The sequence below is a fragment of the Eretmochelys imbricata genome, chromosome 1 (assembly GCF_965152235.1).
Source record: "Eretmochelys imbricata isolate rEreImb1 chromosome 1, rEreImb1.hap1, whole genome shotgun sequence".
Lineage (NCBI taxonomy): Eukaryota > Metazoa > Chordata > Testudines > Cheloniidae > Eretmochelys > Eretmochelys imbricata.
Genome location: NC_135572.1, coordinates 275,839,309 through 275,862,663, shown reverse-complemented (window position 1 = coordinate 275,862,663; position 23,355 = coordinate 275,839,309). Strand labels below are relative to the sequence as shown.

Sequence of the window (23,355 nt, the reverse complement as noted above, 5' to 3'; positions counted from 1 at the left end):
AATCTTTTCAAACATGTTTGTGCTGTGTATAGAAATGGTGAGGACTCAATTGCTGTTCCAAGTTATAAACAAAATTCTGGAAATAGTGTTTTCAGACTTCGTATATTTATTTTGACCAATTGACTGAATTGCAACTTTGAATTCACTGTGGGACAATATCTTTCCATTTATGCCCTAAGTAATAATTTTTAAAAGTTTTAAAACTAGTTAAAGCATCCAATATTTAACATTTTGTAATAGGTATGGGTATTTATTCCACTTTAATATATGGCATAGTAAGTTTTTAACAGATCTTATAGGGTATTCACCACTAGATGGTGCAATATGTTTATTTTTTTTATCCTTTTTTCAAGAACAGACTTTTTCCAGGAGCCCTTTTTCCCCCCTGAAGGTACATGTGTGTGTTAAATTGAAATCAGAAAGAGATTTAAAAAAAATCCTTCTTAATTAAAATTGCATCCTCTCCTAAATTACATTTAAATAAAGGTACATACATTTCTTGCATTGAAAATCAAAACAACTCCAAATCTATTCCCTTATTAATTAAAAAATGGTTTCATTTTATGAAAAAAAGCCTGCCATATTTCACTATATATTTGTTTGCTTGAAAATGAACCGATTGTTTAATGACAGTTAGTTAAATGTTAAGCCAAAAATGCAAATGATAAGAACAGGTAAAATGATATTTGTTGAGAATTTTAGTTTGGTATGTTCAACATTGTGCATATTTACAGTGAAAATGTAACCACTCAATTTGTTGGATTTTGTAAAGAAAGGTGCAACATAACCTAAAACAAAAAGGGTACATTTTCGTGTGAAACTTTAAAGAAAACTGTCACCAACTGAATAAAGCTGTAATAGTAAGAGACAGAGTCTGATACTCATGTGAAGTAGCCTCTTGCTTTACAAGTGGAATTGTTGATTTCAGTGTGACCAGGCATGAAGTATTCAACAGGAGTAAGGGTATCAGAATCTTGCCCTAAGTTATTTGTGATTTTGATTATTTAGTACTGATATATGGAGTTATGTTCTTCCTTTAGTTCTATTATTTGTTTTTACAAAATAACACAGTGTCTCGAAATGTAGAGAAACAAAATAAGTCTGAGTGATGCCAACATAATTACATGCTTTAAGGGACTCTGGGATGGAGTATTTCATTTTTAGATTATGGATTTGAATTCAGTCTTATTTGTGGTCTATTCATAGACCTATTGTATGTAAACTGAGGTGATTCATTTCCTAGTGGACAATGTCTTTATCCAGTAGAGCACTTAACCACAAGCTTAATTTTATGCATGTAAATAGTTGTATTGAAGTTAATGGGCCCATTTCAACATTGTTAAAGTCAATGTGAGTTTTTATATAGACTTCAGTGGGCTCTGGATAAGGTCCAGTCTCACGTGCTCATTTGTCTAAGTACTTTGCTGGGTCAGGGCCCAGGTGTCCACATCATTAAAACCACCATCACAAATGGCACCTTTATTGGCAGTTCAATTTGAGAGTAAAAGGACCGAATGAGTGGGCATGAAAACCTAACAACTCTCTCACCTGTAGAGGTGGTCCCCTTGGGTCATGTATGAGCCTCATTGGAAAGACAGTAGAGCAGCAGTGTACGTATTTGGCTATGTCTATACTTTGAGCTAGGGGGTCTGATTCTCATTGAGCTAGTGTGAGTATGTATGTGTGTGAGCAGAGGAATCACACCCCTTGCTTGTAGAGTTGACATAGCCTTAGTCACTGTGTGTTTTTGTACCTGCTTTCTTACTAAACTGTGGAATCATTTTCTAGTGCCATTAATCTAACAACTTTCATAATAATGACATTCACTTTAAAGCCCTTATTCGTATTCAGAAAATGTCATAAATTCTTCATTAGACAATATTGCTTCTCACAGTAAATTTTAATAAATTAGAGATAATGGTAGATGTCTTTTTCTCAAAAGGTTTCCTGGTACAGTATTTTGGGCTGCATAGCAGCAGGAAGCAATTTAAAAGTAAGGTTAAATAATCATCATCTTCCAAATGCAGGAGAAAAGGTAAGACCAAGATAAAACCTGTGCAAGTCATTCTCCCTCATTGAATGACTCACTATACAGCTTTCGCTGGAGTGTGTATCTATCACCTCCTCCATTCCTCATCTGTATCTAATCAGCTAGTTGGCCAAATCTTTGGTATATTTTTGATCTTTATTTGAAGTGTTTTAAGTTCTGCAGATCTTAAGACACTCTACCTTCAACTCTTTTGGAATAATACCTAGAATGTGTCCGAGATGGTTACATTAGAGTCCCTTTTTACTATAGCTGTTTTCTTCAAGGAAGTCTCTACAAAATAAAGAATAAAACAGATGAAAGTATGAAATTTATTTACAATTTCTATCACTAGCTGCTTATAAGAATATAGAAATAGACAAGGAGAAATTTAAAACAGATTTGAGAAATAAATAAAGGTAGTTCTTTTGATATTTTTATTAAGTAAAAACAGAGATGGAGCTATATTTCCTTTTTTAAAGGACATTACCTTAGATTTATTTTCACCCCACTCTTGGAGATTTGAAGGTGTCACTCCTCAGTAGCTGTCACATTCAAACATGAAGGCCACTATACTTTTTGGGAGAGAGAACTTGAACCCTTTTAGGCTATATACTTAGCTCTTCTGTGTGTCCTCAGTCACCCTTCAGAAAGGGCCTAATACTTTTTTTCTTTCTGCTTTCAAGAAAGGAAGCTTGTAGACTATTTGCCTTACAAATTTCTCCAAGTATACTAACATAATCTGATCATAACATTCCATGACATCTGCCATGGAAACTTCACATATTTTATAGGCTAGGTACATTCTTTGGATCAGTGAATTTGATGGGTTGTAACTTTGATTATATGAAAAGTGATTAAAAAAACCCAGAAGGTCTTACAATAAAGGTTTACTGTATTTTATTTACTTTTTTGTTATATGCAGTGCACATAATTAGAAATATTTTTGTTAACAGATACCAGCTGATGGAAAAAGCCTTCTGGAAATAAAAGGCTTAGATCCCAATGAAAAGTACATATTTGCAGTTGCAGCATACTCCTCGGATGGAAAGCTTATTGGTGATGCCATTGGGGAAACAACTAAACCAATCCTTGCTTATCCACCACTTTCTGCTACTACTGCTCGAGCATACCTGACTCAGGTAGATTGGATTTTTAATGAATAGATACATGTTTTTAATTTGGTTCAAGATTTGTTTCTGTCCCTGAGAATGGTGGTTCCAAACCTTATTTTAGTCAGGTTCCAAGATAAAATTTCAGGACTTGCCAACAAACATAATTAGGACAAATCACAACTTTAAAACAACAAACGATAGACTTTAGCACTCTTACTAATTCTGACTTCAAAAACGATGTGGGACCATCTTAAGGGGGAAGATGTTTTTGGACTACGTCTCTTGTCCTTTTCTTTCTTTTTTCTATGTCGGTCGCTTCCTGTTTAATCCCTTTTTAGTCTCTTGGGGTTTTTTTTCCCTTAGCATCCTCCTCTTTCCTTTTGCTTTTTGGGGTTCAGGCCAACAGCAGGAGATCATTCAAATGAGACTCTGAGGAATGGGGATTAAAGATTTGATTAAACTTTCCAGGAGCTAAATCCAACCCCTCCAAAGGAGAAACCAGCAACAGGTTTCAGGAAAACTCTGTGAGGCAACTTTGTTATACTTCTTGTAAACTGTCGTCTCAACAAGGAGGAATTTGAGGGAGCTGCACATTGGGCAGAGAGTGAAACCTTCCAGCCCTGCTGATTTTGGAAAGCTGTGAGAAAGGTTCTCCTAGATCTGCAGAGGCAAGAGCTGTGCACATGAATGGCTGCTCATTTTTGTGGCTCCATTTGCATCCCCTCATCCATGGCTGCTGCAGTAGTAGCAGTTGTAGAGGAAACCCAGAAGGAGTTAGTACAGCTACGCAAAGTGTAGTAACACCTACATGATTCCCATACAGGACTCTGTGCAGCTGAATGACCAAGGCCTTGTTCCACCCTTTCTGATGCTAGTGCTGAAACTCAAGTCCTACAAATTCTAGCAGAATCAAATGGAGGTTATATTTATTTTACTCAGATATGGTTCTGATAGTATTCTCACAAATGTTATAAACTTCCATGAAATGTAGAAAGGGGATAGAATTACAAGAGTTAAAACCTTGCTTATTACTGTAGTGAGAATTGACTTGGTATGGCTATGTAAACAACAAGGAAAGTCAACAGCTTTATTTGAATTAACACATTCATAATGATATTACTTGGTAACAACTTTTAGTATAAAAATCATGTCATTTCAAAACTATGCTTTTCTTGTAGATTGCCTATCAGACAGATAACTATACATTAGCCAAAAAAGCATTTTCACCAATGTGGGACTATTTTGTCTTGGCTCCTTCAACACCATCTGCTGATCTAGCAGTTATTTCTGCTAGCAACAATTTGACTATATCTCAGAACAGGTAATTGCCAAAAATGATTTTTAAATAGCAGTCAATTGTAAATGTGTACCATTTTATTTTGCAGAGTAACAAGCTGTGAAATTGTGCTGATACTCCTAGCATGAAAAATGCTCTAAAAATAAATCACAATTGTTAACTTTGTCATACAAAAATATATAGTGTCATGAAATTAGCACAGAGTTTTCATTATAAATGGTATCTCTAGTATTTGCATATTTTTCCTTTGTAACAGTGTTTTCTCAGTCTAGACAGGTTAAATTTTTAGGAATTGTTCATTAATTTTGTTAGCCTCATTTTCTGATGCCAAGCACAAGGCGCCTGGATCTAGACTTCCAGATGGTATGAGTAAGGCTAAAATTTTGTCATGGATATTTTTCGTAAAAGTCACAGACAGGTCAGGGGCAGTAAAGAAAAATTCATGGAAGCCCCCTGACTTTTTTACTAAAAATATCCATGATAAAATGGGAAGGAGCTGGGCAGCTGCAGGGGTGTCTGGGAGATCCGGGGCCTCCACCATCTGTGGGGGCTCAGAGCTGCAAGGTCCACCTGCCCTCTCCCTGGCAGTGAGGAGCTGCTGGGATCCCCCTGCTGCCGCCATTGTGGAGAGCTGTGGGGGCCCCCCTGCTCCTCACGGTGGCCTGGGGCTATGGAGGTCCCCCACCCTCACTGCGCAGCAGGGAGCTGCGGGGGTCCCTCTACCCCACCATCGTGGCAGGAAGTTTTGGGGATCCCCCTGCTGCCTCCACGGTGGGGAGCTGCGGGGATCCCCCTGCCTACGGTGGCTGGGGAGCTGTGGGGTACCCCCACTGTCCACAGAGGCTTGGAGTTTGGGGGTCTGCTGCCTCACGTGGCGGGATTACCTCACAGCTCCCTGCTGCTGCAGGAGGCAACAGGACGCTCCCAGCTGTCGGGGCTGAAGTCATGGAGGTCTTTGGAAATTCGGAGTCGGTGACTTCTGTGACCTCTATGACAAAATCGTAGGCTTAGGAATGAGCACCTACAATTCCAATTGAAATGAATGGGAGCAACAGGGGCTCAAGAAATGCTGAAAGCCAGGTCTCTGGTGTCAAGTGGGGCACTCAAAATCTGTGGATATTTGCAAATTGTTTTTGATTAATTAAAAAATCTGCCAGTATATTTTTAATATACTAAAATATTTTAGGAGTAATCCTTTAAAAATTATGCTACCTATAACTAAATAAAATTCCAACTATATAACTGTGATAAAGGACATGGAAATAAGTATTATAAGGTTTTCATAATTACAAAAGTTTTAATTCAACTGTCCATTAAAACGCCATAGGTACAGTCACAAAAGCAAGCAAACCTGTAATGAAAAGATAAGAGGAAAAGACACATTGCGTTTTGATGTATAAAGTAATATACAAAAAGAGAAATCAATATACAATCAAATGTATGTCGACTGCTGATAGATTAACAAACATTTATCCAAAACATCTAGTATACATCCTCATCTTCTTTTAGGGATTATTGTGTAAATTAGAAAACTTTGGCATCACTATTGAAATAAAATATAAATAAAATATTCATAAGCTTCAGTTTTGCCAAAAACAACCCAGGACATTAAAAGCCTAATGTAAAGAATTCAGAGCACAGAGGATATTAAGAAAAATAACTCTTTTTCTAAAAACATATATTGCTCTTACTTCTTCATATTGTAATCATAATACATTCCCACTTCCACAGCAAGACCAGAGTCATTGTAGTTGATTCCAATAAAGGAGACAATGCTATAAATTAGGGAAATTAGGAAAGTATACAAAATATTATTTGAAAAAATAATTGGGGGTCAGACTTGGCAAGACTCCTTCCTTTCCAAAGATTCCAGAGTATCTAATAGTCTCATATAAATACACATTATAAAGTCTTTTGTAAGCTTATTTTTGTGAAGTACAAAGCATTATTTAATTTAAATCCTTGTTAGAAATTTTGGGACCTGAACAGGCCCATAGTACTCCCATTTTGCACTGGTTTTTCATTATCTTTTTTCCAAATCTTTCTTATTTTTTCCTAAACACGTAATGTTTTTTGTTCCAAATTTAACTTTGATGAAACTATATCCAACTTTGAGTTATATGAATCAGTTGTAAAGTGTAGGTTTACAGACCCTTCGTTCCTTTATTTTCAGCTTTCTTATAGGACAATAGTTCTAAACCTTTCCAGACTACTGTACCCCTTTCAGGAGTCTGATTTGTCTTGCATACCCCCAAGTTTCACCTTACTTAAAAACTGCTTGCTTGCAAAATCAGACATAAAAATACAGAAGTGTTACAGCACACTGTTACTGAAAAAGTGCTTACGTTTTCATCTTTATCATATAATTATAAAATAAATCGATTGGACTATAAATATTGTACTGTATATGATATAGAGCAGCATAAACAAGTCATTGTCTGTGTGAAATTTTAGTTTGTGTTGACTTTGCTAGGGCTTTTTAGGTAGCCAGTTGTAAAACTTGGCAACTATCCAGATGAGTTTATGTACCCCCTGGAAGACTCGTGCATCCCCTTAGGGGTACCCCTGGTTGACAACCACTGTTATAGGAGACATAATCAGTGAAGGGAAGCAAATAATTTACTCTTTATAGCATAAAAATGCAGGTTAGAAGCTATCAGGCTAAGGATTTAAAAAAGAAGAAATCCTCTGGAAAAAGCACAAAAATACTGCACTGAGAATTTTGCCCCAAAACATCAACCAGAAAAAGGAAAACATTATGAATACTTAATTAACTCTTTGGTATAGGAATAGTGCTTTCAGTGTGCATGTATGTGCAATGGCTGGCACAGTGGGGGCCCTGATCCCTGAATAGAGCTTTTAGGCCAGGGGTGGGCAGACTAAGGCCCATGGGCCACATCCAACCCGCCAGCCGATTTAATCCAGCTGTCTTGCCCCACTCCTGCTCTCCAGTCTGGAGCACCCTCTTACACCCCAAATCCCCAGCCCTACCTCAGCCTGAGCCCTCACTCCAACCCCCTTCCCCAGCCCGGAGCCTCCTCCCGCACCCTGAACTCCTCTTTTCTGGCTCCACCCCAGAGCCCTCACCCCTTCCTACACCCAACCCCAGTTTTGTGAGTATTCATGGCCTGCCATACAATTCCATACCCAGACATAGCCCTCGGACCAAACAGTTTGCCAACCCCTGTTTTAGGTGCTACCACAACACAAAATAATAATAATAAAAGACAGCCATAGAGGAAGAAACCGATTAAAAAGTAAATAGCCTGTTATATCCTTGAAGTAACTTCCAAATTGTCAAAAGATGATGATACAATAGCATGACTATGTTAAAAGGAAGAACAATGAAAAAAGCCACCCTGGGGTACTAGCTGCCCTGAGTAGGCCAAAGCAGGAGACTTTTCTCCCCTAGTCCAGTGCTGACATCACTGGACAGAGTTAAGTGAAATTAATCTCATTTGCATCAGCAGCAGCAGCAGCTGTATTAATCCTTTTGATTTATGTTATAATTGGAATTTGTATTTTCACAAATTATGCAGTTTATATGTGGAATGTCTATATTGTAATTATGTACTTTTAAGATTATTTTTCCTTTTTTGTATTTTGTAGATTATGTCTTGATGCTGTATCTCAGACTTCTCCAATCCTCTTGCACCTCTTTCTTAGGAGCATTTTTATTATTAATGAGATTAACGTTAAGGAAGGAGCACTCTTCTGTGATTCCATTTGTTCGAAAGAGATACTGTACAATGGACAAGTATGTTTGGCTTAAAACTAATGCTGGGGTTGAGTTTATCTTTTTGATTTGACCAGTTGCATCTCAAAATTCACTGGTATATTTTACAATGTATTAACTGTAACTGCAGTGTCTCACATTCTTCATTAGCATGGTATCCATCAAGATACAATCTTCTGTGTTTTTAAGGTTTCAGAGTAGCAGCCGTGTTAGTCTGTATTCGCAAAAAGAAAAGGAGTACTTGTGGCACCTGAGAGACTAAATAAATTTGTTAGTCTCTAAGGTGCCACAAGTATTCCTTTTCTTTGTGTGTTTTTAAGGTCTGTTAACACGTGCTGACATTTTTGTATCTTTGGTAAAAGGGCTGTTTCCAGATCAATTATTCCCTCATTAAGGGGAAAAGCACACTGAAACCAATGGAAGGACTTCCATTGGCTGCAGTGGGGTCTGGATCAAGTCCTAAAAAAAGAGGAAAAAATCATTGTTAATGTTGTGCTACTTCAATGTTGCTAGAATTTTTTCTTTATAAATGTTTTTGTGACTTGACCTGTTTTTTTTTTTTTTTTACTGTTAAACTTGTAATAGGATATCTTTGACATACTAGCCTGAGTTCTTTCTTGCCTCTCTTACTCCCAAAAAGCGTGATATCGTATTTCTTGAAGATAACAATGCAAAGTTATATCAACTCAACTTTCACTCCATTTCTATTCCAGGTCCCATTGCACTTCTTTTGTCTAAGGATCCAATGCTGTAGCCCCTACTCATGTGAGGCATATCAATGACTTCACTGGGCCTGCACACATGAGCAAGAGCTGCAGAATTGGGACCTAAAATGTCAGGTTAAGAAGGGAGTTGATACCTTCCCATCAATCAAATGAGAGAGGTTAGCATGTGAAATTTCTACTTTGCTAAAAAAAATTTTTTGTGCCACAGCCTCTTTCCTTGCTCAGTAAAAAAGGAACTGAGATTGAGTCAAAGGCTTTGAAAGCTTATAGTCAAACGTCACAATTAGTTCACAATCACAGTCTTCCTTTGGAGTCATTGACAATACTGCTTTCTCTTATATATTTCTAGCAGGGATCACTGCAAAGCTTATTCCAAATTCACACATCCTACATCCTAGCAATTATACTGCTGCTTAAGATACAAAATATCTTTATTCTTCTACCCTCTGAGATAAGTAATTTAAACAGAATTTACATCTGAATAAAAATGTTTGTTCATTTACAGGTTGCTAGACTAGCTGAATGTGAGAGAATGGTAGTGGCGATTGAACTCAGTAATTGGTTAAATGATGCAAATTATGCCCTGCAATCTGTTGTTCAATGTTATGGTCTCCTTGCTCCGATTATCTATCACAAGATTGCTTCAGTGCCAGTAGTTCAGGTAAGATCATTTAAAAGAGAGGCAGCTTGCATACAAATCTTCTGAATTTAAAATTTAATATATAATGAAGTAGACAGAAGGTGAACCAAACTTGTAGGCTCTGTGTTCTTAGGAGCTTATTGAGAGCAAAATTTTTAATGCTTTTGATAACTTCACAACAAACAAGGTATTTATTCTATGCATGTCCAGTACTGTATAGCTTAAAATCCATGAATCTAGATTCTTTTCTCAGATATGCTAGTGTAAATTCAGAGTAATTCCCTTGAATTCATGGGGTACTGTGGTGGATTTAAACCATGGCAGCAGTAGACTGCTTGTAAATGGAATATAGTTAGAGGTTATGGCCCAGATTCTGCCATGGTTTAAATCCACCACAGCCCAATAGCACCTATTGTTTGTATGTATAATCTCTGTCTGGTTTTGTGATTGTTCATGTCTGCTGTATAATTAATTTTGCTGGGTGTAAACTAATTAAGGTGGTGGGATATAATTGGTTACATAATCATGTTACAATATGTTAGGATTAGTTAGTTAAATTTCAGGAAAATGATTGGTTAAGGTATAGCTAAGCAGAACTCAAGTTTTACTATATAGTCTGCAATCAGGAAGTGGGTGTGTGTGTGTGGGGGGGAAATGGGAACAGGGAATGGGGGTGGGGAAATTGGAATCATGTTTGGCTAAGGGCAGGAATGGGAACAGGGACTCAGGTGTAAGGCTCTGTAGTGTCAGAGCTGGGAAGGGGGACACTAAGGAAGGAAACTGGAATCATTCTTGCTGGAAGTTCACCCCAATAAACATCGAATTGTTTGCACCTTTGGACTTCGGGTAGTGTTGCTCTTACTTCCCTGGTCCTTCTCGCCTGAACAAAGTGGGTGAAGGAATAAGCCCCCTAACAGGTGTCTTGATAACTCACTTTCTGTTTTCAATGGAGAGATGTTTTCTTTTAAAAACAAAGCCCCTTTCCAAAAGCAAGCATCTTCCAAATGAAAACTGAAGGACTACTTGAGCCCCCTTCCCTCCATTTTTGTGTTTGGCATAAATACTATTTAGTTTCATCAAGGATTCAGTTAAACATATTGTTGGCAGCATCCAAAGACTAACTCATGATCAAGAAATAAAAACAAAAATAGATTCCAGTTTATAGTTAGACTGAGCTAAATAAGTTAAAACAGCTAGCAATAATTACTGTGTTAAAACTAGAGATGGGATGAGAGCAACTGGGAAAAGGCAGAGAGATTCTGTTCACATACTGACAGGTTTCAGAGTAACAGCCGTGTTAGTCTGTATTCGCAAAAAGAAAAGGAGATCATGAAATCTCTGTGTGTATATAATGTCTGCTGCAGTTTCCACAGTATGCATCCGATGAAGTGAGCTGTAGCTCACGAAAGCTCATGCTCAAATAAATTGGTTAGTCTCTAAGGTGCCACAAGTACTCCTTTTCTTTTTGTTCACATACTGTATCTGTCTAATGATAATCTCTCAGTTGGGTAGTTATTGGCTGTGATATCATACAAAATGCACAACCAGTCTATTGAAACATAGCTTCCGTGTTCAGATCCTTATTCTAATGGACAGTAATTTGGTAATATGCACTTTTCATATCTGTTAAACAAGGTTGGGGGGGGAGAAATCCATCTCTTATGTTTAGAACTGACTGCAAAACAAAAAATTGTGAATTTGCTTTTCATTTAAATTTCTGACCAGCTCAAAACAATTTGCAACAGAGCCATCTGAGTATGTTATCTCATACTATAATCATAAATTATTTTATTTCTGACTAATTAAAACAGCAAAAATACCTATCACTTTTATATCTATTACCGTAGGCAGAGTGAGTGAAAGTTTGGTCACATTTACTACTGATTTCAATGGGGCTAGGATCTTACCCTGTGTATTCAGTGAACTATTTTTAAGGATTGCAGTCAAGTAGAACAAGATGATACATTGCTGGGCACGGACCCTGGAAAATCTCTTCAGATTTAGTGCTTCATATTGTAATCCTTGTACTTTCAGATCCTCATCAAATGTCTAACAGTCCTGCAAGAAGTCCCAAGTTCTACCTTACAGAGGAAACAGACTGGTTGTTATGAAAGTATTCAGCATATGATAGCTTGCTCCTCCTTTTATGCAGCACAGGTATTTTCTTTAGTGTGTTTAGGACTATAGACTTAAGGCTCAGTATATAACATGAAAAAATTAGACAAACCTTCATCTTACTGATCTGACCTTAAGAAAAGTTTGGCACTCTTGAATAAAAGCCTAAAGTGAGAAATAGTGGTATAAAAACTATTTACAGGCATATTTTGAATCAGCACATTTTAGTAATACTGTTATTGTTGAAGTTTTAAAAATCAGAAACTTTATAAAGTAGTTTGTTCAGGGCATAGATTTATTTGTTACTTACTGGATGAAATCAGTGACCACATTTTCATTTGTACTTTGTGATACCTAGATTTCACAAACTTTACATTTTATTCTTTATTGGACTGTATGTTAGAAATGAAAAATCTTAGTTGTGGTATAATAGGTCATAAAATGGAGTGCTTATTTTTATAGTGTGAAATATCCCTATCTGGTCTAACAGATGACTTTTAGTGCCTTACTAGTAACAAATCTTAGTGTGGAAATTACCACTAGTCTACCTTCTGGTCCCACTATGATGGAAGGTAAACAGTTTTACATACAACTATCTCCCTGGGTGAATAAGTCATTTCTGACATCAAGCCTAACTCGCCTTATTTTCTAATAAAGAATAGCCCAAAATTTACAAATGTAAGAGCCTCTGGTCATTCACCTATGTCCATATTCAGGAACATAAATCAGTGGCCTTACTTTTAGAGTTGCTATGCCCCTGAAGTTCTTTATTTACTTCAGTGGAGCTGCAGCTTCTCAGTACATTTGAATATTAGGCCACTTACTTTATTTAGATTCCTACATTAAAGTTAGGCTCCTAAACTCGTTACCCTAGTTTGAAAGTGTTGGTTTAGTAAATAGAAACTGGAACTAAGGCTGGAATTTTTAATGCATTTTATATGCCTTAGTAGGGACAGAGGAGCCTAATTAAATCTTGAAGTGGAACATAGGCATACAATGATTTGTCAACATTTGATTCAAAGTCCCTGTAAGGCTGTGGAACATTTGGGGTGAATGGGTGATGCACCTAGTATTTTGAATTATGGGCCTGGTCAAGAGCACAATAGAGTATTTTTAAAGTAGGTGGGAAAGCACCTAGCCAGAGGAGGTGGCTGAAAAGTTAGACCAATTCAGGGCATACCGAAGTGGTTAGGTACTTGTGAAGAAGAGATTCTCTGCATTCCCCAGAGACAACACCTGGTAATGGAACAAAAGGGTTAGTGTGTACATATCAAATCAGATTTTCAAAGCAGCAATGTGCCTACTACAGCTTTGAAAAAAAAATCTACATGCAAAAGAGGGTGTATAAACTGAGATTCATAACTACAGATTTAGACACTTGGACAGGAAGATTTGAAAATTCTAATCTAAATTCTTCAAGTTTACAATTCCTCATCAATAAACTGATGTTATTGCACTGTACATTATTAAATGTGGAGTTTTAGTCATTGGCTAATATCTCTAATAGTCATATATTTCCCAGTTAAACAACGAAGGAAAAATGTAAATGTTACCTATTATGTGAAAAGAAAAAAATTAATTAATAGATGTTTAACAGGTACTGCGTTCATGGAAAGAATATGAACTAGCATTAATTATTATTAACTATGGGAAAAAATTGTTGGATTCCTCACAAACATCCCACGGACAGTCTAAATTCAGTAGTACTGAAGAAATGCAAATTGACACAGAAACAGAAGATGAGGTAATCTTTTTTTCATTTTCCCTTTCTTTTCTATAAGTAGGATGTTGCATACTAGCACCCCATCAAAACATTGCTGATAGGAGAGTGTAAGAAATTTAAAGACATACATTCTTTAATATATCAGAGATCACATAGAAGATCACTTACATCCATGGAAAGTTGAAATTAATTTTAATCAAACAATTTTCATAGTTGAATACTGCACTTCATACCTTGTCTTCAGAAACACTATTGATGACAGAAATAAATAACTGGTGAAACTGCTGAGCTAAAGAAACGCTGAAAAAATAGTATCCCAAGTTTACTGAACTGGAGAAAAACTTAACTTTCTCATTGCTGCTGCTGCACATCTTCAGAGGTGCTGTTGATAGCACCTTCCTTCCCCACAAACCACTTCATCCCTCTCAGACTTGAGTGCATTTCTGCCTGGGGCTGCAAGAGAACAACACAGGGATTGGCTCTGGATATGCCCTCCCTTGAGGTTATCATGCAGTCAGAGTACTTCACAGGCTCCAGTGAACCTTGCAATCATCAGTCATGTTGATGGTCCTCTGGAGGTGTGGGCTCCTGTCAGCTTTCCTCAAAGAGACATAAAATATACCATTGTTCCTCCCTTTGTCTCTCACTCTTGAAGGTGATGATTTAAAGTCCTTCTCAGGAAGGAAAAAGATGGTGTCAAAGTTACATGGCTAGCTGCACCTATGTCTCATTTTTGGTCTCTCTGAGAACACCTCCTCAAGTGTTGGGCCTTGCGCCTTCGTCTGTTCCAGGGTGGGGAATTCTGCAATTCCACTTTCCCACTGGGCCCTTGGTGACAGTAACTGGTGTATCAATTGTGCTTACCCTATGGGACTGACCGAGTTCAGGTACTTGTTTTGCTTCCCTTCAGGAGTCTGAGAGCAGGGATGTACAGTGACCAGACAGATTTTTTTAATCTAAAGTACTATTTATCAGGAGGAACAAAGGATTTAGAAAAAAAGATTTTAAAACAGCCTACAGACTTCTTTCTTACCTGCAGGCTTACTACCTCTGATAGTAGTGTAGGAAGGTCTAGCATCTTCAAAAAGAACAGGAATACTTGTGGTACCTTAGAAACTAACAAATTTATTGGAGCATAAGCTTTCATGGGCTACCGCCCACTTCATCGGATGCATAGAATGGACATATAGTAAGAAGACAGAGATGTAGATATATCTCTATGTATATCTTATATACAGAGAAGGTGGAAGTTGCCATACAAACTGTAAGAGGCTAATTAATTAAGATGAGCTATTATCAGCAGGATTAAAAAAAACACTTTAGTGATAATCAAGATGGCCCATTTAGACAGTTGACAAGGTGGTGTGAGGATACTTAACATGGGGAAAGAGATTCAGTGTGTAATGACCCAGCCACTCCCAGTCTCTGTTCAAACCCAAGTTAATGGTATGTAGTTTGTATATTAATTCAAGCTCAGCAGTTTCTCGCTGGAGTCTGTTTTTGAAACTTTTCTGTTGCAAAATTGCAACCCTTAAATCTTTTACTGAGTGGCCAGAGAGGTTGAAGTGTTCTCTTACCGGTTTTTGACTGTTATGATTCCTGATGTCAGATTTGTGTCCATTTATTCTTCTGCACAGAGACTGTCCAGTTTGGCCAATGTACATGGCAGAGGGGCATTGCTGGCACATGATGCCATATATCACATTGGTAGATGTACAGGTGAACAAGCCCTTGATGGCTTGGCTAATGTGATTAGGTCCTATGATGATGTCACTTGAATATATATGTGGACAGAGTTGGCATTGGGCTTTGTTGCAAGGATGGGTTCCTGGGTTAGTGTTTTTGTTGTGTGGTTGCTGGAGAGTATTTGCTTCAGTATTTCTCCTGCTGATAATAGCTCATCTTAACTAATTAGCCTCTTACAGTATGTATGGCAACTTCCACCTTCTCTGCATATAAGATATAGATAGAGAGATATCTGTCTTCTTACTATATGTTCCATTCTATGCATCCGATGAATTGGGCTGTAGCCCACAAAAGCTTATGCTCTAATAAATTTGTTAGTCTCTAAGGTGCCACAAGTACTCCTGTTCTTTTTGCCGATACAAACTAACCTGGCTGCTACTCTGAAACCTAGCATCTTCAGACACTCCAGTGGGTGCTTTTGTCTCTGCCTGGTTCCCCCCACACAGCTGCCCCCTGTTAAAGAGCATTCCTTTTAAAATCTGCCAGAAGTCTTTTGATCTCTTGTGTTTGAAGGCTTGTTTTGTCCTGATACAAACCAATCTTCCAAGTTAATAGTCCTGGCATTGTCCTCTAACAGCCCTCAACTGTTTGTGGAAAGGTGGCCTGTCCGGAGCCATTCTTTCCCTTCCTGACAGCCTCATGTTGTATTAAGTCATTATAGTCCTATAAACCTCCCCGCACCAAATAAGCATGTCAACACAGAGTACTCAAATTATGACAGAGCATCTCCAGGTCAGTCACTGATGGTATGAAAAGTGCTGACTCAAATCTGTGGACTACAACTCTCTACCCTTGGACTGTGATATTTAAGAGCTAAGGAGAGAGGGCTTTTTGATTTTTATACTTATTGCCCCCTGAAAAAAACCCTACTGAGCATAACAGCAGTTGATACCATAAACGGTCAGGTCAGCCCAAATTAGCCTCTGCAATTGGTGCTTCCTATTTGAGGGATATTCCCTCATTTGTAGCTACATCCTGTTAGTAGTAGTATTGCAGTAGAGCCTGGGGCTCCAGCAAAGATCAGGACCCTGTTATGCTTGGCACAGTACAAACAGTCCTAGCTCTGAAGAGCTTACAACCTAAATAGAGAAGATAGTCAAAAGGTTGGAGGGAATAGATACAATATACAGGTAACTGTCTTGTTAGTTCCACAACTTTGTTTCTCTTATTTTTTTGCCTGTTTAATTTGGTGGGGGGGAGAAGAGAAGAGGAGAAGGGAATTAACTGAAAAGAGAGATAAGAAAAGTAGATGGAACATTAAAAGGAGGGGGAAGGATGAGTGTTATGGAGGGCAGGTGAAGTCAAGCCAAAATGAAGAGCCTGAAGGAGAGGTTGGAGGAAGTAGGAGCAAACAGCCAGTCATCACAGGGGGAAGAATGTTGTACAAACGATTTGGAGAAGGATGACATCAGAGTCACCAGGTCCCTGATTCAGCTTTTTTTTACCTCTGCTATTGCTGACAGTTTCTGGCTGCCTTCTCCCAGCAGTTCCCCCACCCCCGCCAAAGCATACAAAATGTGTCAGCTTTCTGAAGAAAACTTAAGTTTTGTCAAAAAAAATCAAATGTCCAAAATCCTAAAAGTTTTTGATTTTTGTTCAAAAACCAAAATATTTTCTCCAAAATCTGAAGTATTTCTATTCAAATATGCTGTTGGGGTGCTTTGTGAATGCCTTAGGTGTCCATTCTTCTCCCTGGGCTCCTTAGCAGGACTATAGCTTCCACAATGCTCTGCAAACACAGACCTCCCTAATACTCTGCCTCCCCTCACCAAGTGAGGAGTGGAAGGCATTTCATGGGAGATATAATCTGACTAATAATTAGATTTCTCCCTGTAGCTATATGAGACGCACCCGGCAGAGTCTCCTGCAGGTCATCCAGGGAATTAGCCTGTCAGCTGGTGTCTTGCCTGTTGCTGGCCCCCCCCATGTCCCTCTTTACCCCAGTGCCCCTTTCCCTTGGGTCCTGCCCCTTGTCAGTACCCCCACAGTCTCTGGGTCATCAAATATCAGGGTTAGAAGGGACATCAGGAGGTCATCTAGTCCAACCCCCTGCTCAAAGCAGGACCAATCCCCAATTTTTGCCCCAGATCTCTAAATGGCCCCCTCAAGGATTGAGCTCACAACCGTGGGTTTAGTAGGCCAATGCTCAAACCACTGAGCTATTCCTCCCCCCAGGGAGCCCCCCATCCCCACCTCACCTCAGTAGATGGCTACTGCCAGTCACCACCTAGCCCCCATTCACTGGGGCAGACTGCAGGGTACAAGCCACTCATCACAGGCAAGGGAGGGGGTTGGACCTGCTGCCTCCGCCTACCCTTGGGCTGCCCTGTTCCAACCCCAGTACTCTGTTTTAGGCTATCTGCCAGGCTTCCAGCCTGGAGCCTCCCAGCTCCTCTGGCATTCCCCAGCCCTGCATCTACTCTGGTACTCTCTCCACAGCTAGAGAAGACTGTCTGAGCATCTGGCTCACAGCCCTTTTATAAGGGCCAGCTGTGGTCTGTTTGGGGTGTGGCCCCAGCTGTTCCTACTTCCCCAATCAGCCTGGGAGCTACTTGCCCCCAGCCACAGTCCTCTCCTGGGCTGTTTTAAGCCCCTCCGGGCAGGAGTGGGTGACCACCCTGCTACACTCCCTGAGTGGGAGTGGAGCAGTTAGGTTATCCCACACAAATGAAATACATCAATCAAGCTTCTGGCCATGATACTGTGAGAATCACAGAACATGTCAATTAGCTGCTTCAGTGCCTTAATAAAGGAAATAAGTGACTCCTGAGATGACTGAATGTCATTCAGACAGGAAAGAAATATACAACTCAAAGCAACTACTTTCTAACTGAGCTCTGAAGTGGATCTGTTAGCTAGTGAGAGAAACTGGGTACAGTTGGTTCCAAAGGTCACTCCCTCAGCCTTATAAAAAAAAAAAAAACACTTCTCAGAAGTGACAAAAGCCCATCTTGACAAACTATAGGGAACAACCTCGATGCTGCAACCGACACATTGTAAGCAGCCTGCCACCACCAGCAGAACTGACAGATGGGCAGAAGATTCTCTCTTGTTTACCCAAGTTGCCAAACAAATACAAACAAGTTATCTCCCCATGCAAATGACTCACATGTTAGCCTTTGGATAGTAGTAATTGGTGCAGGATGTGTGTCCCCTGCAGATGAGGAAAATTAGAGGCCCATGAGAGAGCTCCCTTTCATCAGGTCAGTAATATTTTGTTACAGAATTTTTTTCTGCAGCACGCTTAGATAGTGCAAGCTGCCGTGTTATCAGCATCCTGGACTTTTCAGGGTTTGTAAGGGATAGGAAACCACAAGTATTTAAGTATATTTCTCCCTAAATATGTTTTAAAAAATTACAGTTCTGGTAAGATCCTAAGTCGTTTTAACTTTTCTCTTTTGGTTTAGTTTCATTATACCCAAATAATTCAATATACAGAAAGTCGATATCTGTAAATCACAATTTACATAAAGTTTATTTCATATCTGAAGTTGTCACTGGAAAAAATTACATTAAAAACATAAACAAACATTAGGACACCAAACAGGGAATTAAGAGACTGGAGTTTATTCCTGGCTCTGCCATTGACCTGCTGTCTACAGCTACATAAATTCTAAGTATTAATAATTTATAACTTGATATTCTTAGAGTCCTTACAGTAAAAAGAAGTCACAAGCAGCTGCAGTTGAAAAAGCAGCTGAGAACCTAGCAGCTCTGGAATCAAACCTCCTCAAATTGACAAGACCAGGTAGATGTTTTAGCAAAGTATTTTTTACCTTCTCTCTACTGTTTCTCATGGTTTTGCATTCAAGAATGGTTTTGCCAAATAAGTGCTTGTGTGTTCTTTGGCTCTTTTTAAGAGGGAAAATGAGGGATGCAATATAACCAACCAAAGATATGATTTCTGTTGCTTCATTTAGATTGGCAGTAACATACGGCATTGTTTTCACCAAGTCTTCCCTTCCTTTCAATATCTCATTCCTCATTAACAACTACGGTTGCTGCATTCAAGCAAATACACTACTTAAAAGCTCTATCAGTTGCACTGGGGCTCTACGCTATATTCTACCTCAAGCTGTTCAGACTGCCTGTATGTTTTTTTTCAGAGCAATCTAGTTTGAGAATCTAATGACTTATGGCCATTCTGAATTTAAAGTTCCTGCAGCAGTAAATTTTAGTAAATATAATTGACCCAATCCATAAAAATACTAAATTTTAAAAGTCTAGTCTTTCAGAGTCTATTAGTGAACTACAGTCACTAATTACTAGTCACATGTGACTCTTTGCTCATTGTCTTTTTTTCATTTGTATACGACCTAGCACAGTAGAGCCATACAAGTACATACATAATTCATAATAACTGAAATGTTTAGCTGCTCCTTATACTGGATCAGATAAGGAAGGATTATTTGTCCAGCTATGCCGAAAGAAGGACAGGAGACATTTGACATGAGTTTAATCAGGCTGCAACTGTATTATTAGATGTCTGGTACTTCCCGGCAGATAAAAGTGTACAGTGCAGGTAACCCCATGTTTATTCTGTAATACCAGGGGGACTTCTTCCAGCTCCCCCTTTTCCATCCAGGTTCCTCCAGCAAATCCATTGCCTGGACCTTACCATCCGCCCCCCTCGTAACAGGGTTAAGGTGAGCTATAAAAATGTGTGCAGGGGAGGGAATGGCTCCCTGCTGTACCAATCATAAGAGTTCCCAACCACCCCCCATTTGTTCCTTTTAACGAACCCTCTTTTTAAGTCCTTCTCCAAGCCATTCATCCAGTCACTGTATACCTTTCCTATGGAGTACCTGCACTGGACATCTGCCACAAGGAGGTGCCAGCAATTAGCTTGGCTGCCTCCCCCCCATCCCAAGCCCACCTGGGTTCCCAGACATCTCTCACTGCCCCAGCCAAAAAAAATGGGCTCCAAAGCTTTACAGGGGAACCCCATCCTCCCTCAATAATTTGGTGCCCCCAAGATGTCCAAATGGTGAGCTTTTTATGACCAAGGAATTCCCCCCGTTAGCATTTGTCATGCCTTGTCCACCAGGTGGCGCCCCATGGCTCCCTGCCAGACCCTTTGTTAATGCATGTTCGACAACAAGTCCCTTCTTGTTCTGGGCAGTAATTGAACCTCTTTACACATTCCCAAATTGTTTTTCCAAGGTGTGCCACATCATGTCAGTGACTGCTATGGCGCACAGCAGTGGCATCAGCTGGCCCAATAAATGCTTCTCCTTCCATGCCAATGCAGGCTTGCCCTGTCACTGACCCCTGGTTCCCAGGCCACTAGAACATACACCTATGTACTTAAACACCCCTGCCCAATCCTGTGCCCACAGAGCCACACCACTGCCTCCAGGGCCAGTCTTCCAACATCTGGAATGAAATCACAACATGTTAATGTTGACTCACCACCCAAGGTTGCACACATGTATCATATGTTTCTGAATGCCAATGCCCAATTGCCAGAATTGCCTATGCCCCCATACTCAGCTGCACCGCTGCTGGGCAGAACCAAGCTTACAGCTTTTCTGTAAGATAACAGATGCTCCCCAGCCTCCTTGATCAGTTGACCATCGCAAGTTTAATATTCCTGCTTGTCCCTGACAGTGTACATCACACAACTCCAAGCCCCGCTCTCCCTCTTCCAGCCCGCCAGTGCACCTACAGAACCTAGACATTAGCTCACTGATCCCAAAAGCACCAAAATTGCTATTAAGAATGCTGCTTTGAGCAAGGCCGCTTAGATTCCTCAGAATGTGAACTGTGATGTCCCTCAGCCTGCTCTGTGTAAAGGGGAGGCTTCAGACACAGAGCTGCCTCTTTTAAACCCTTCATTCCCACGGGATGAATCAGCGACCATGCTGACCCTTTTTGCAGCAGTTTTCCTCTTCTCTCCTCAAAGCACTGTTCCCTTCATTCAGCCAGCCAGGTAAATACCCACTCACCCTGCTTAAAGGTGCTGTGCGCTCATTCTTTCACATTCCTTGAATAGAATACATATCTCAGCCTTATTTGAAGATTTGTTTCTTCATCTCAATCATTTTCTGTCCTTATTAATTCTTTTGTTTTAAAAGGTGAATTAAGTGATCAGTAAAAGTGTCAGTCTTCCTCTGTTCATTTCCAGAATCTCCTTCACTTCTTCCCCTACTTTTAGAGGCTTGAGTGGGAGAAATACACAGAATACGTTTTTATTCCCCTTCATTAATTCCCCTTTTATTACTCTTTCAGCTGCTCTCCAGGAGAAGGTAAAGATGAGCTACAAGTTGCTGTCCAAACATGAGCTGGAAAAGCAGGGAGTTCTGTGCCCTGGCTGATTTCCCTGTGACAGGCCTGCTGTACTCCTCAGGAGAATTATCCTCCCATCAAGGCCGCCTCAGGTCTTGTAGGAGCATAGCTTCTCCTTTCTGTGCCCTTCCTAGTCATCTTTGGGTTGCTGTAGCAGCAACAGCCTCTTGCTTTCAAGCACGTCCTCTGCTACCCGGGGTGCAGCTGCTTATATGTGACATTGTCTGTAAAAGCCTAACACAATTGCAGCTCCATTGTCGATAGCCAAGAAGGGAGTTCTTGTAGATAAAGTGTCACTAACTGGCAACATTTTGTCCACCATATTGTCTATACATGCTCTGAGCACGACTAGTCAACATGGTGGCTGAAATCATTGGTGGCCACCGATGCCTTGTCTGCTTTGAAGTTTCTGTCGTTGCAAACCGTGGTAGCAATGGGTGAAAATGCCAGGGGTGAAGGAAATGTTCACCCCAGAAAGTTGCTCTTTTTTGAACAATTACAAACTTGTTTACATTTCACTGCCTTTTTAATTCAGTAATGGCTTGTTCAATTAAACAAATGGTGCAGCCTGCGTTAAAAATGAAAATGTTTAGGTTATAAGTTTGTTTGTGTGCCAAGTTTAGGTGAGGGTTAGATGAGACTGAGAATAGGACCTGAAATGGAAATCCTGATTAAAACTCTAACTCTGGAGTCATTGATTGTTCCATATTAATTACAAATCTGACCTTCTTATACTTCCTTGCATGTTGGCAATGAAAATATCTCTAACAAATGGAAAAAGAAAGCACAGCAATCCAATTAAATATGTAGCTCAGCTAGGTCCTGATCCTGCCACTTGTTCCACAGAGATGGACGCATGCTCTCATGCAGAACAAGTTGTAGGATTGGGGCCTTACTGAGGTATGCAATTCAAATTAAATAGCTCTTTAATAAAATACTGTACCATGTTAAAGAAGACTGCATTTTGATCAACAATTTGATGTGCAGTACTCGATGTGCTTCTAAAGTGTGGTGCTTGGTAATGCAGGTGTATCTGCAACATTTAAATGAATAAACACAAAATCTAAATCAGAAAAGTTCAAGATAAAGGAACATTTACAAATCTTTGTTTAGGAAAAAGGATATTCAGAATAAAAGACATAATACAAAGCAATAGACAAGTCTCCCGGTGACTGCATTTATAACAAATGCTAGATGCCCTGCTAACAGCTATCCAAATGAATACAGTTAGGTCATCGAGCAACATGTGCTCTATGCTAGAGCACATTATTAACAAATATGTTAACAAAAACCACTTTGAGGGAAATTCTTGTAAGTGGATCTACAACTTGAAGCATCCCCCGATGACGATCTAAGAGGGAAATTGGGGCAAGAACTGAATGTGCCTGTTTCACTAGAAACCTGGGAAACCATCTGCCACAACAAAAAGGACAATTCAGGCTCTCCCTCTCTTGAAGATTTTCTCAAATTAAAATTTTAAGCAGACACTGTTGGACCCCAAAATGCTTATTCACAGCTGATCTTGTCAAACACACCAAAGGGAAGTGGAGACAACAGAGAGCCAGTTTTTCCTATGCCACTTTCTAAAACTACATTTTATATTACTGAAGCAGTATATTTAAAGCGCTTCCATCAGTGCTGGATATTAACTCTCCACATTCACTCAGATTGTGTCTGTTGATTGTATTAGAAGAGTTAGTGCTTGTAATCAACATCAAGAAATTGTTTCATCCTCTTTTTTCTAATGTCTAAAAGGATCTTTTCCAGATGATTAAAATAGATACTGCTTCCTCCTCAGCTGCCTTAAAGAGCTAGCTATCCCAGCACTGAGCAAGAAACTAACTTGAACTAACAGGAACAACTAGAAAAGATACAATCTCTGATCATGTATGAAAGACATACATGCCATAGTAATTATGGCATCTAAGTCTTATGCCAGTTCTT

The 23,355-nt window shown here is 39.4% G+C and overlaps 1 protein-coding gene across 1 annotated transcript in view; it reads left to right on the top strand.

Moving 5' to 3' along the window:
- CFAP54 (cilia and flagella associated protein 54) overlaps window positions 1-23,355 on the top strand; it is a 192,905-nt gene that overhangs the window by 61,816 nt on the left and 107,734 nt on the right. The window contains exons 22-29 of the mRNA XM_077807684.1: window positions 1,943-2,035; window positions 2,983-3,168; window positions 4,320-4,462; window positions 8,048-8,195; window positions 9,405-9,560; window positions 11,574-11,696; window positions 13,252-13,398; window positions 18,772-18,871. Coding sequence (XP_077663810.1) covers window positions 1,943-2,035; window positions 2,983-3,168; window positions 4,320-4,462; window positions 8,048-8,195; window positions 9,405-9,560; window positions 11,574-11,696; window positions 13,252-13,398; window positions 18,772-18,871 — 1,096 coding nt within the window. The remainder of the gene's footprint in view (window positions 1-1,942; window positions 2,036-2,982; window positions 3,169-4,319; window positions 4,463-8,047; window positions 8,196-9,404; window positions 9,561-11,573; window positions 11,697-13,251; window positions 13,399-18,771; window positions 18,872-23,355) is intronic.